The sequence below is a fragment of the Scleropages formosus genome, chromosome 6 (genome assembly GCF_900964775.1).
Source record: "Scleropages formosus chromosome 6, fSclFor1.1, whole genome shotgun sequence".
In the NCBI taxonomy this organism is placed as follows: Eukaryota; Metazoa; Chordata; class Actinopteri; order Osteoglossiformes; family Osteoglossidae; genus Scleropages; species Scleropages formosus.
In genome coordinates, this window is record NC_041811.1 from 10,770,465 (window position 1) to 10,783,451 (window position 12,987).

At 40.6% G+C, this 12,987-nt stretch overlaps 1 protein-coding gene across 2 annotated transcripts in view; it reads right to left on the reverse strand.

Annotated features, from left to right (window-relative positions):
- astn2 (astrotactin 2) overlaps window positions 1–12,987 on the reverse strand; it is a 327,163-nt gene that overhangs the window by 159,174 nt on the left and 155,002 nt on the right. For both annotated transcript variants that reach the window (XR_003797747.1, XM_029252720.1), the window contains exons 6-7: window positions 11,563–11,709; window positions 7,590–7,757 (exon numbers count right to left, since the gene is read on the reverse strand). Coding sequence is in view for 1 of the 2 variants with exons in the window: in XM_029252720.1 (XP_029108553.1) it covers window positions 7,590–7,757; window positions 11,563–11,709 (315 nt within the window). In the remaining variant the exon portion in view is untranslated. The remainder of the gene's footprint in view (window positions 1–7,589; window positions 7,758–11,562; window positions 11,710–12,987) is intronic.

The following is a 12,987-nucleotide window of genomic DNA, read 5'->3' on the forward strand; positions in this document are numbered from 1 at the left end:
AGCGAAAATACAAAAGAGGCCAGATGGGTTTTATTTAGCCCTGAATAAATGGGCTGCGCTTTAAACTCTTCTGGGGTTAGGTAACTGTGAAAATGAAATTCAATATCTCAAACCGGTAATCTAGTATTTAAAATGTATATAAAATAAACGAACAGTGAAGCGAGTACCAAGAGAGAAAAATATATTTATATCTGAAAATGGAAAATAAATCAGTGATATAGTCTGACATGTATTGCAGCCTTTTATTATATGCGGGTTATTTTTTTTTACATATTTCTCCAACTGTATTTCTGATATGCGATGCAGTGGGTAAAGTCTGTGACTGGCTGCGATGTCACACTCTTGCGGTTTCAAGTTATCGGCGCACATAGCAAAACAGTGTGACATGGTGACTGGTTTTAGATCTTATTGAATGCTACATGCATTTTGGGACCATTTGAAAATATGCACATATATAAATATATATTTTTATGTAATTTTCTCTCAGGGTTTGGAAAAAGACATGGTGCGAAGGCCTGTTAGGACAGGATGGGTGGTGTTGGGGTCACAGATTGGCAATTCAAAAGTGAGATCACACCGTATGCCAAGAGAAGTCCAACACCATGGCTGCGACAGGAATCTGGATGTCAAAATGAAACTAAGGAAGGGGGTCTGAATGAATGGAGAATCTTTCCTAGTCGACCAGCCACCATCTCATCACAAATCAACATCAACTGCCAAGCAGCAACTGTGAGATATGACATGCCCAAGAGCAAATCTTAACCGTCCTCACGCCTCCATGTTATTAGTTCTATTGCTTTCTTACTGGAGCAACACAGGTTAAGAACCTCACTCAGATTGACTACAGCAAAGCAGCTCATGGGAATTGAGCTTTGAACCTTTGGAGTACAAGACCACACCCTTAAGCTCACAGCTACCTGATGTGCACCCACACATTTGTACTAGGTTCAAATAGATGGAATGGCACACGTCTGAAGTGATGTGATTGAGAATCATCATCATCATTTCAGAGCACACGCTGACTGTTTGGACTCCTCAGAGCCCTCTGGCTTTGTTTGTATTTCAATGTTGAACTTTCGTATAATTATTGTGGGAGTTCAGGGAGGAATTCTGCGCTATGTTGCTTTTATTGCAGCTTGTGGGATTTTGCCATTTTCCAGCTCTATTTGGTTTACAAATTTTTGAGGCACGAGCAGCGTTCGGTGTCTTCCCATGATGCTGAGAGCACTGGGATGATCTGGCTTTGAGGAGAAGGTATCCTGCTGACTGTTAAAGATCTATAATATATTTTTTTAAGAAGGAGCAAAAATAAGTGCAAAAGTGTGTTGGGTCACAGTGTCACAAAAGTGTAGAATGACTAAGGTTTTATGGGAGCTCACTGAGTTTATTAAATCTTAACTATGTGCTTTAGGAATATGGGCAACAAACTGACAAATCATACATTTCAAATATTTACTTTGACTAACACTAAACCTGTTTCATTGTCCAAATGACAATTTTAAATCATTATATGCCTCCTGCTGCAAATTACTCCGAAGTCCATTATGTTTTGCAAATAAATTTGGCAGCATTATTGCCTTTACCTGACCCCTTTAGCCAAGGAACCTTAAAACTGTGGAACACAATGTGTAGTGGTTAGATCCACTGCCTTTGGACATGAAAGACCCACGTCTGAATCCCACCTCTGTATGACCCTTGAGTAAAGCACTTACCCTGAACTGATACAGTAAAAGAAAAATTTAAAAATTAAAAAAAAACAAATAAACAAATAAATAAATAAATAAACAGCAGATTAAGTGGGTAAATTACAGTAATTAACATTGTAAATCACTTATGAAAAAAACATTGGCAAAAATAAATACAATGTACAATAATCTACTGTACAAAATGGTATTTTCACTTGTTGTGATTCATGATATGTACCTTCATCAATGATGCTACAGCCAGAGTAGGATTCAATCCAGGACTCTAAAGATTGCAAGAAAACAGCTCTAACTGGTACACCATGTGATGCTGTCAATGAACGGCATTCTCCATGGTTGTCATATTTGGCCCTCGGTAATCTTCACTGCCCTTTTGTTCTCCTCTTCCCAACCCAACCTCTGGGGGTACAAGCAAGACCATCTGATGTGTATTCCCAAAGGTTGATGAGAGGGGCTGTTAAAAGATGACTTTCTTTTATCGGCGGAGGTTCTCGGGCACTTGGGAACAAAGCCCCAACTTTTGAGTGACACAAAGGAATCAGAATATGTGTTCTCATCTTCTGTGTGACGGGTGGTTCTTCTCTTGTGCTGAAAGACAAAAAGCAGGAGCTGTTCTTTTGAAGCCATACTTTAAAATTTCTTTTTCCGGGAACCCTTAATACCACTGAAGAGTATTTTTTTTTTTTCAGTTGCGAAACTGCTGTCATTGAAGAAGAAGAAAGCACTTCCAACTGAAGATGAGAGACTACCTGTTCTATTGTCACTCTCGGTTGGGTGATTTTATGGAGAACAGTAATTTTTTTACACACACTGCATGGAGAATAATCCCACATCTCCAGTGGCAGTTGGACTAAGAGCCAACCAAAGAAGCAGGTATGTGCACAGCCATGTGGTTTTATCTCTGCAGTGGATGTTTTATTCATTTTGCAGCCATATGGTTGGTCCTCCACTAGTATGCTGCCTTTGTTCTGTCACTTTTCATCATGGTTTCACTCCTTGTTTTTTGAGCTTGAGATGTGCGACCCAGTAAAGTCACCTATAATCCAAGCCGAGCCATTACGAACAAACTTGATACTTACGATTACAAAAAATTAGCGAAAAATGTGACACACCTTGAAACTGATGAGCATAGACAAAAAGAAACATTTTTTTAAAGTTAGATATCTTTTTTCTGGACAGTTAGGCCTTGATGCTTATTCTTTCTCTTTATTACAGTAGATTGCAATTCACACATCCCTTCAGAATGTATAAGTTTTCTAAATGGCAGTAATTGAAAAATGAACACATCTGGCAAATCACTTATTCAACACTATAATTCTAAATAGCAGGGGATAGGTATTTGATAGCTCTCCAAGCCATTGATTCTAAAAGCCATTATGCAAAGTCATTTAACTCTTCACTGGGAAATGACAATGAAAAGACGAATAGATGGCACGAGCTATTAAATCACACAAAAGTGGCCTGTGTTGACTGATTAAATAAGTGAATCCAATTGTTTAAATTAAATCCCAGTGTAGTTGCCTGGGCCAGAGCCCTTGTATCGGATGGAAGCTGATATGCAAATGATGGTCTTACATTACTTCTCAGTGCAACATAAATGTGGTGCTCCGAGTGGACTGATTAAAGCATTTTTTTTCCTAAACGTAATCCAAAATTAGCAATTAATATACTGTCACAGACTGCCATCTGCCTTCATAATTCATTAAGAGAAATATAGTCTGTTCTGTGTTGGCACAAACCTTTCCTTTTCCTCTCATATTTGTTTACTACAGGAAGTAAAAGCATTTAGAAAATGAATAGTCCCACTGGGAACTCACCTGGGATGTTTAAAAAAAAAGACACACACAGCTTGAGCAAAGCATTAGGCCATTTTCACCATCATTTAGACCTGGCAGCAGTATTAATGTCGTCTTCCATCTAACATCGCATTAAACCGGGCAGCAAGTAGCATAGTGGTAGAGCTGCCGTCTTACAAGGACAAAGGTTCGGGTCCTACTACCCTAGAACCTTTAAGCAAGTACTTGCCCTACACTGCTCTCATAAAAATTACCCTGCTGCTTAAATGGGTAAACTTGAGTAACTTAGGGAAATGTCATCTAAATAAGGAAATGCAGCTCTAAACCTGAACTGATAACTTCAGTAGGTACAACCAATATAGTAACTTTCAATTTTTTAATTAAATCATACTTCAGCTGCCTTTTTGGAAAGGCAACAAGTAGCATCGTGGTTAAAGCCATCATCTTGCAATCAGAAGGTTCCAGAGTTGTAATTCCTGCTCCTGTTGAAATAGCCACGATACCAACTTATGAAGTCGCTCCAGTTAAAAAGAAAAAAAAAAAAACATTTAAGAATATTTAAAAATGTATTTCATAAGAAGTATTTTTGCACCTCTCACTTGCACAGGAAATCTCAAAAAACTCATCCAAGGTCACTCAAAGACAAGAGAACATAGGGCGCAATTCCCCTCTCATTGCATGGTGCCATCGGACTCATGTGACCAGACCATAGATGTAAATTTAGGAGGAGTAAATCCATCACTAGGGTTAATCTACATCTAGGGCAGCACATGCTGAAGCTCTGAAGGCCCTCTAAATTAAAAGGGAGCGGAGTTGAAAGGAAAAAAAGCATTAATTAATTTAAAGAAGTACTACACTTTCACTAATTAGTCTGGAGACTCCTTCCATGGGTCAGCACAGATGTTCTGCTTCGTAGTGGAGTTTAATACAGAGCAGCAGGTGATGCAGGGGTTCAGGTTCACGGATTAACTCGTAGGCAGAGAACTTTAGTCCTACCTTCTAACATTGGTTTTTAAAGGAGAAATCCAATTCAATCTGAACTATTTACCTTCTAATTTTTTGCTTAGGTCCAGCAATTCAGTAGTCTTCACAAGAGAGCAGCAGTTAGCTCCTTAACAAAGCTCTGCACAATGGACATGTGACAACTGTATGGGATGGTACATACACACACACACATACACACACTTTCTGAACCGCTTGTCCCATATGGAGAAGCGGAGCCTGACCCAGCAACTGAGGGCATAAGGCTGGAGGGGACACACCTAGGACAGGACACCAGTCCATCGCAAGGCACCCCCAGCAGGACTCGAACCCCAGACCCACCGGAGAACAGGACCCAGTCCAACCCACTGCACCACCGTGTCCCCTGTATGGGATGGTATTTAGTGGAAAATAATGGGAATGCTATGGCCACTTATGGGTAGAAGGAGCTTGAAATGTCTAAGAGCTTAATACTCTCTCCAGACCAGAACACTGGAAGTCTTATCATCTGAATACTGAAATACTGAAAACCTAGCAATAACTTAAAAGAGTGAACAAATGTGACACAGAGGTCATTTGCTAAAATATGGCTGAAAATAATCATAGGGTTCAGAGATGAAAATAAATATTTTTTAAAACATTTTTCTGGATTTCAACATGTTTTCAAAAAAATGTTGTGTTCTGATAAACTATATACTGCTTGCATATTTAATGCAGCTAGGATACATGTACAGTCATGGCCTAAGTTATGCTTACTCAAGCTGGAAGGCTTAGACATCACGAGGAGTTTTCTTTAATGCACCTTCATCCACTTTTGAGGCATTCTTTGCATTTACAAGGACTGAATTTGGATTTTGTGCACCTTCTGATAGCTGAGTGGGACAGGACATTTACATTTTTAAAAAATTTATCAGATGCTCTTCTCCAAAGCAACTTACAGTGACTATTAACTAGTACTTAACTGACACCTTTATCCAAGGTGACTTGCAGTAGTACATACACTGCACCGAAATCTCATTTATCCATTCATTTATCAGTCAAGTAACACACATGCACACACCATTGAACATTTATAATCACCAGTTCTCCTGAAACACAGCTTTGGATTGTGAAAGGAAGTCAGAGCAAACATAAGGTGGACATGCAATCTTCACACAGAAAGAGCACATATCGCTTATTATAATCTTGGTAATCATGGATCCCATTTGGTTTGTTTGGATATCACTTTGTTTAGTGACTATGAATTAATTTGTATAGTTTTCACTGCTTTCTGTTATGTTTGCTATTTTTTTTCATTGAAGATTGAATTACACCATTGAGTATTATCTCTATGTTGTTTATGAGTGCTTATTAAATGCAAAGTATGCAATGGGTGTGAAAGTGCTGAATGACTGCAGGTAGGCTGTCACACACCCTGCAACAAGCAAAGCACCTGTGGTTAATTTAACCCCTGGGATATAAGGAGCTCTGAGTTCACACCATGATGTGGATTCTTGCACGCACACACGCACGCACGTCCCATATGGGGTTACGGGGAACCGGAGCCTACCCGGTAACACAGGGTGTAAAGCCAGAAGGGGAGGGGACACACCCAGGACGGGACACCAGTCCGCTGCAAGGCACTCCAAGCGGGACTCGAACCCCAGACCCACCGGAGAGCAGGACTGCAGTCCAACCAACTGCACCACCGCACCCCTTTCTTGCAAACATCTTTGTGGTTTTGCAGGATCAGCATCTTTGCCTCACTTCGTGTTCCCGTGTTCCGACTCTCACCCGCTCTCCCTGACTACTGACCTTCGGATTGCCTGACGTTCATGCCTTGCAAGACCTTCCCCTGTCCCTGACTTCGTTTACGTCCAGTCCTATGAACTTCACTGAAAGATTAAAACCAACCTGCGATTGGGTCAACTACCTACCTGTCCCTAGACTGCTTGTGTCAAACATGACATAGGCAGTCATACAGTATTAGAGAACTTAATGAAGGAATCCTGCTTTGTTGTGTTGTATGATAACAAATGTTAACTAATGTAAGAAACCCTTAGTAATTGTACCAATTTTAATGGGATTTTATGATATTTTAGCATAAATGGATGTCTATTTTGGGGCTTTACAACTAATGATAATTATGTCTTTAATTTATAAGACTACAGTTTATGGAGCGTTGTTCAGGAACACATTGCCTTCATAAGGTGTGGGAAGACCATTAATTTACAATTAATAGTTTAAATGAATCATAAATTCAAATATTCAGGGCAACCTTGCAATGGACAATAAGTTATTTATAATGGATGGATGGTTTGTTAGTAATAAAGCACAACTCCAGATGAATGAATGCTTACTGAGTAACAGCTTTTAGATTTATTAATTTAGCAGACGCTTTTCTCCAAAGTGACATACAACTGGGACTGAAATCGTATTGCACAAACAGACAAAGAGCTATATATGCAGACGTTTGTCCAATGCAACCTTTTCAAGGCCCACATTACACAAATAGCTGCATATGGAATCAATAGGAAATACAAGGCATAGATACACTACATTATGCATACAGCTTATGCTTCTAGAACGAATGATATAAAGCTACTCAGTGTTATAACACAAATAAAGTGATGTTATTGGTCCTACAACATGACATTTAAATAACAAACAGGGTACTGTATGTGACAGAAATTCAAATTGCAGAACTCAATATGGTACTTAAAAGTCAAAAGGCATAGTAACCTTCATTGATTCAGACACACTTGAGTCCCCTGAGAGCTCTTAAGTTCCAAACATGGACTGGTCAACCAGCCACCCTAAGCAGTTGATAGGTGGTTACTCTAGATTCTGGAACAGGTTACTGGAAGTGTTTTCTAGGAAACCAATATTACATCTCTTTCTCATGGAAATAATACTGGTAACTCATCTTGCAGAGCTATCTACAGATGTGGGGATTCATGCCTTTTCTGCAGAATTCAATAAGACATTTCACACCACTTACCCTGGATCAGTCCCACTGCCCTTCCTTTTCTCTTCCCTAACTAGTCTTGTGTCCTAAGCCATTGGCAGCTTAAGGTCCCTTCTCTCTTGTACTCAGTATGCTCACATGTACCCACGTGCATTTGCTGACCTGTCTCTTGATCACACAGCTGCTCGCATGGGTCCGTTGTCCTTTGGCCGCAGTAGTCCTGCACCCACTGGGAGGAGGTGTTGCTCTGATAGTACAACGTGAGCTTGGCAGGGTTCAGCCAGTTGGACAGGTCCAGGTAGCTGCCCACGCTCACCACGAAGCTGCTCCCTGCATTCACACACATACACAAACATGAAATCAGGCAGTGATACCAAGAGCTCATGAATGCCTAATTGCATTTCACCTTCTATTCTGCTCATTCTGAAAATTCATTCCTTAATCATAAGTGGTCTGAAATGTAATATCTATAAGGGGGCGTGGTGGTACAGTGGGTTGGACCGGGTCCTGCTCTCCAGTGGGTCTGGGGTTCGAATCCCGCTTCGGGTGCCTTGCGACTGACTGGCGTCCCATTCTGGGTGTGTCCCCTCTCCCTCCGGCCTTATGCCCTCAGCTGCCGGGTCAGGCTCTGGTTCCCCATATGGGACAAGCGTAAACTGTACCATGGATTTAAGTGTCTGAAGATTTTATTTGTTGATTCTCCATGGGCAATAACATTTATTTATTTAGCTGGGAATTCTCTATAAGTAGCTTATAATGATTCACCAATTTCTACATCTGCCTAATTTTTATTGGAGCAATTCTGGGTAAGCACCTTGATCAAAGGTACTACTGCAGGGGGTGGGATTCAGACCTGGGTCTTTCAAGTGCAAGGTTGTGGCTGCCCCTTAATTATAGATAATCTTCTTACATCTCTCATGTGTTAGCTAATTTTCTTATACCTCACATGATGCTGTATGAGCAGACTGGTACTCTACAAGAGTGTGTTACAGAATGTGATATCCTCTCTCAGGTGTGAGTGACAGTAGTGAATTCACCCTGTGCCATGAAACAACGAAAAGCTTCGATACCATGACAACCTATTGCGTGACGGAATTCACAGCTCAAATTTGCTTCGACAGCTTCAGTTGAATTGTCAAGTGCTGCATTCTGTAGACCTCCCAAAAGGGCTAAAGTGATTATTATATATTTACTTCAGAACTGATAACACAGATTATTTTGACTGGGTCATGTGAAGGTCACTTTTCAGTTTAATGAACCCTGCTAATAAAATTACATAACATTGTGCTTGGTGTGTGTGTGTGTGTGTGTGTGTGTGTGTGTGTGTGTGTGTGTGTGAGCTTGTGTATCCGTGTTTTTTAGAACTTGAAAAACCCAGAGAAATGCATATGTACAATTTAATCTTCAGCCTTTCAGTGTTTTCTGCAATAACAGATTTATAACTTTGTTTTTTTTGGAACAGCTGTCAAAAAACACCTTTCATTATAATAACTCAGCATGCTTTTATATGAGCACAATATCTACCAACAGACAGATTTACAAACAGGCAAAATGATGGCTATTTTTAATAGACCTCATAAGACTTGATATTTATGGGTAGTTACCCCACTTCCATCTAGTAAAGTTTATATAAATAGGGCGATAAAATTAAAGGTCTTTGGATTTATATAGTGATTTCCCTGATTTAACAAAGTGTCACAAAGACTGAAATCAATTCTAATTCAACTTTATTGCAAGTTTATGGAGACTTGTCTCATTGCTCTCATCTTGCAAAGTGAAATGAAACTCAAAGTGGCATAAAGGATAGAGCAAGCGCATTACAATCAGAAGGTCATGGCCTTGAATCCCTGCTTCTACTGTAGTACCCTTGACAAAGATTATTCAGTCTAAACTTATACAGTAAAAACTATAGGCTGGTATGAATGGGTAAATAATCATAAGTGTAAAAACCAACATTATAAGTAGCCTTGGACAAAGGTGTCTTTTAAGTAATAGTTTAGACATTTGGCAGATACTGCAGAGACATGTCACAATGCTCCAGTTTAATAAATGTCATTATTCAAATCTGAGCTATTAATGCTGCAGCGGGGCTTCAATAGCAGTCACAGCCATGTGACATGGCAAGACATCCATCTTCAGCTGAGAATTTGGAAGTTTATCACGGGAAGGCTTTCTAACCTCAGTTTTCGGAATTGAAACGACTTCACTGATGCTGCGGAGTCTGATACAGCCCGGCTTTGAATTCGCGGTTTGTTTCAGTCCTTATACTCAGCCAACATCTGAAGTTATGGCAGCCATAAAGTTTCAGGGTTTCTCCTATCATTTCAAGTCTGGCAGCAACACTTCTCTGAGACAGTTACCAGTACACTATAACAAGGCCTTCCAAGAAATCGACGCAGGTTTGCACCCTTTTGGCAACTATGGCAAATCGCTACATACTGTAGTTTGGAAAAAAATACCATTCCAGATCAGGCCCCCCTCTGCAAAAGTTGCTAATGGAAATTTTCGGTCAATTTCAGATTGCTGTATCAAGAGCTTTATCTAGAATAGGGGGCTTTCCCTATAAGATTTTTCAGAACAGCAAAAAATGTTGAGTTCGGAACTTAATACCCTTCAGCAAGTCACTCAGCTTGAACAGCAGCTGAAAAATCATCCAGCTACATAATTGGGTGAACATGTAATTTGTTTTTGATGAAAAAAATGTAGGCCAAGTTATGAAAATAACAGTAATAACTTATTTAAACATGGCCTTGTTAAATAAACCTTTAGCTATGGTCTAAAAGGGAGTCTATAAGAGAACTGAACCACCTGTGCTGCAGACACACACCCGCAGAGAGTGTTAGAAGATAAGAGACTTTAATTAAATTGCTTCGTTCCCCCAAAATCCCTCTCCAATGTAGTCCTCCATGGAGTGTGGCAGGTGCCCCGGGATTATGGATGGCTCCAAGTCACCCGACCCAAAACAAGGAGAGAAACTGCATTAACTCCCTACATCCTCGGCAAACCAATCCCCACAACATACTGTAGCCGTTCCGTGATCCCACTGCCCGAGTATAATAACAAAGAGCAGTTATGAAGAGGAAATAGAATGTCATTAGCAATATAAAGAGGATTTCATTGTGCAATTCTTTCAGCCTTCATTCAGCCTTTCAAGGGTACAATATACCCTTGAAATGCAAGTCTGGTTTATTAAATGGCAGCCAAAGAAAACACAGTCACTTACATTTACATTTATTCATTTAGCAGACGCTTTTCTCCAAAGCGACGTACATCTCATAGAAAATACAATTTCTGCATTACATTAGCAGAAAGAGAGACATAGATGCAGACGAGTGATTCTTAAGTGCAGTTTGTTTCTTTCCACTATATGAACTAATATTCATCACATGAGTAGCTGCATAAAGCTTTATCAGACTATCATCGATTCCTGATCACCTTCCTAGGAATAATTTCCTTTTTTTTCAGATACAGATATATATATATATACATATATATATATATATATATATATATATATATAAACACTTAGAGGACTGGTTCAAATTATAATTCTTGGTTTTAAAAATTAACCTTTTACCATGGTTCATATCCACGCCAAGCAATAACCACTCCTGCTATGTGCATTACCTCCATTCGGTCACTCACCTGAAGGTTTATGCAAAGAAACTTACTATTTTATTTATTTAAGTGGCTATTTTAGTTTAACCATCTGTCAAAAGTTCTACACCAGGAACTCCAATGGGACTCAAACCAAGTATCCTCCAGTTATAAGGCCAGTTTCTTAATTACTAACTTTTAATTAACTGACACCTTAGCCCAAGGTAACTTGCAGTGTTATTCAAGCAATTTTAAATCATTCACCTGCTTATAAGTCAGGGGATTTTTACTGTAGAGATTCAAGATAAGTACCTTGATCAAGAGTACTAGGGTGTGGGATTTGAACTGAAAATGGTCATATTGCACACGTACAGCCCTAACCACTGTGCCACATGATGGCCCAAGTTTACCATGTTACTGGTTGCGCTACGCTGTTGTTAAATGCCATGTATAGTACTGGCCTGTTCTTATATACACATGCCCATTGGCAAGGGGGCTGGATGAGCACTCAGCAATACTAGGCAAGCGGAGGTCTTACCATCTGCGATGAAGTGCTCAGGGACGTGCAGGATCACTTTCACCGTCAAGGGGCAGGGCAGTTGGCTGCCATACACCACGGCCAGGATGCAGGCGCTGATCGTAATCACAGTTAATGTGGCCTTGTTCACGGGGCTGTGCGGGCAACCTACAGGAAACATGGATGCAGGGGATCATGGGACAGGAAATGCAGGGTGTTGTGAGGAGTCAAGCTTTGTCAGCTCACAAACTTTAACAAACCATTCTGATCCTGCCCTTCCCAGTGAAGTGCCCCTTACCCGCCCCAAGCGTAAGCCTAAATATTTTGTGGCACTGCTTAATTGTTGCTTTCAAGTCAGGACAGACAAAGTAAACAAATGGGTAAAATGTGCAGGTGCACAGACAGCCAGGCGGCGCTCTCAGGGTTCTGCAGTAGCGGGCAGGATTTAAGCCAGAAGCCGTGCTACTTGGCGTACCGGCAAATTGATGAATGAAGATTGTAAGGAGGCCAGTCTGGAGGGGAAACAATTCATCCACAGGCTAAGAGACGAATAGCAAAACAGGCTTAGCTTTGATGGATATCTGCTGCAGGAGATGAATGAGACAATCACCCTGTGACATTACTAGACAGATGAATCTCAGATACTGCTGCGGCATTTTTTTCTTCACCCCTGCTGGGAGAAAACTGTATAAAATAAGGCACTTATTGCAAATGGATCCATATTCATCTGAGAGAAGCACACGTTAAAAGGGTGTCCGCTGTTAAAGAGGGAACTGAATGGAAAACCAGGTGATGCCAAGATCATTGCCAGATCAGGTCACCAAACATGCTAGATTTGGTTTCCTTCCGTCCACTAGAGTTTATCTGCTGAGAAAGACATTTGTTAAAACATAACTCTAAAAAACCCACTGAAGCAGTATTGTGTGGAATCTGTGGCGATAAAAAAGCGCAGAGACTCCCAGTACAGCAGGACAATTTGACAGCAGTCTTTGGGAGCCCTTTCCAAGAGATTTTGGCTGCAGTTGACCAACATATCACCTGCTTTAATTTACTGTCTTGACTAAACATACTTAACTCATATTCTGAGGCCTTGGTGGTGTAAGGAGAGCTGAAAAACCAGCTGGACGTGGCCCTCATGGGGCACAAGTCCAATAGCCTTGATGTATAGTTTACATTATGTGGTATTTGGGAGATTCCAGTGTCCACATGGGTCAGTGCACCACTCTGAGCTCAGCTGAGATGTGTAGAAGCACACACTTCCCCTTCTTTGGCTGAAGTAGCAGGAGGGCCACTTTTAATTTAAAGCAGCAGCGCTTCCCCTAGTGCTGTTGATCCCAGGACCACTTTGTCCTCTTCCAGTAAAACACGTAGAAGCACAGACAGTTTATGTGGATTATTCTCCAGGCAGTGAATCAAGAACAATTTTGCAAGTATGGTGGAGGGGGG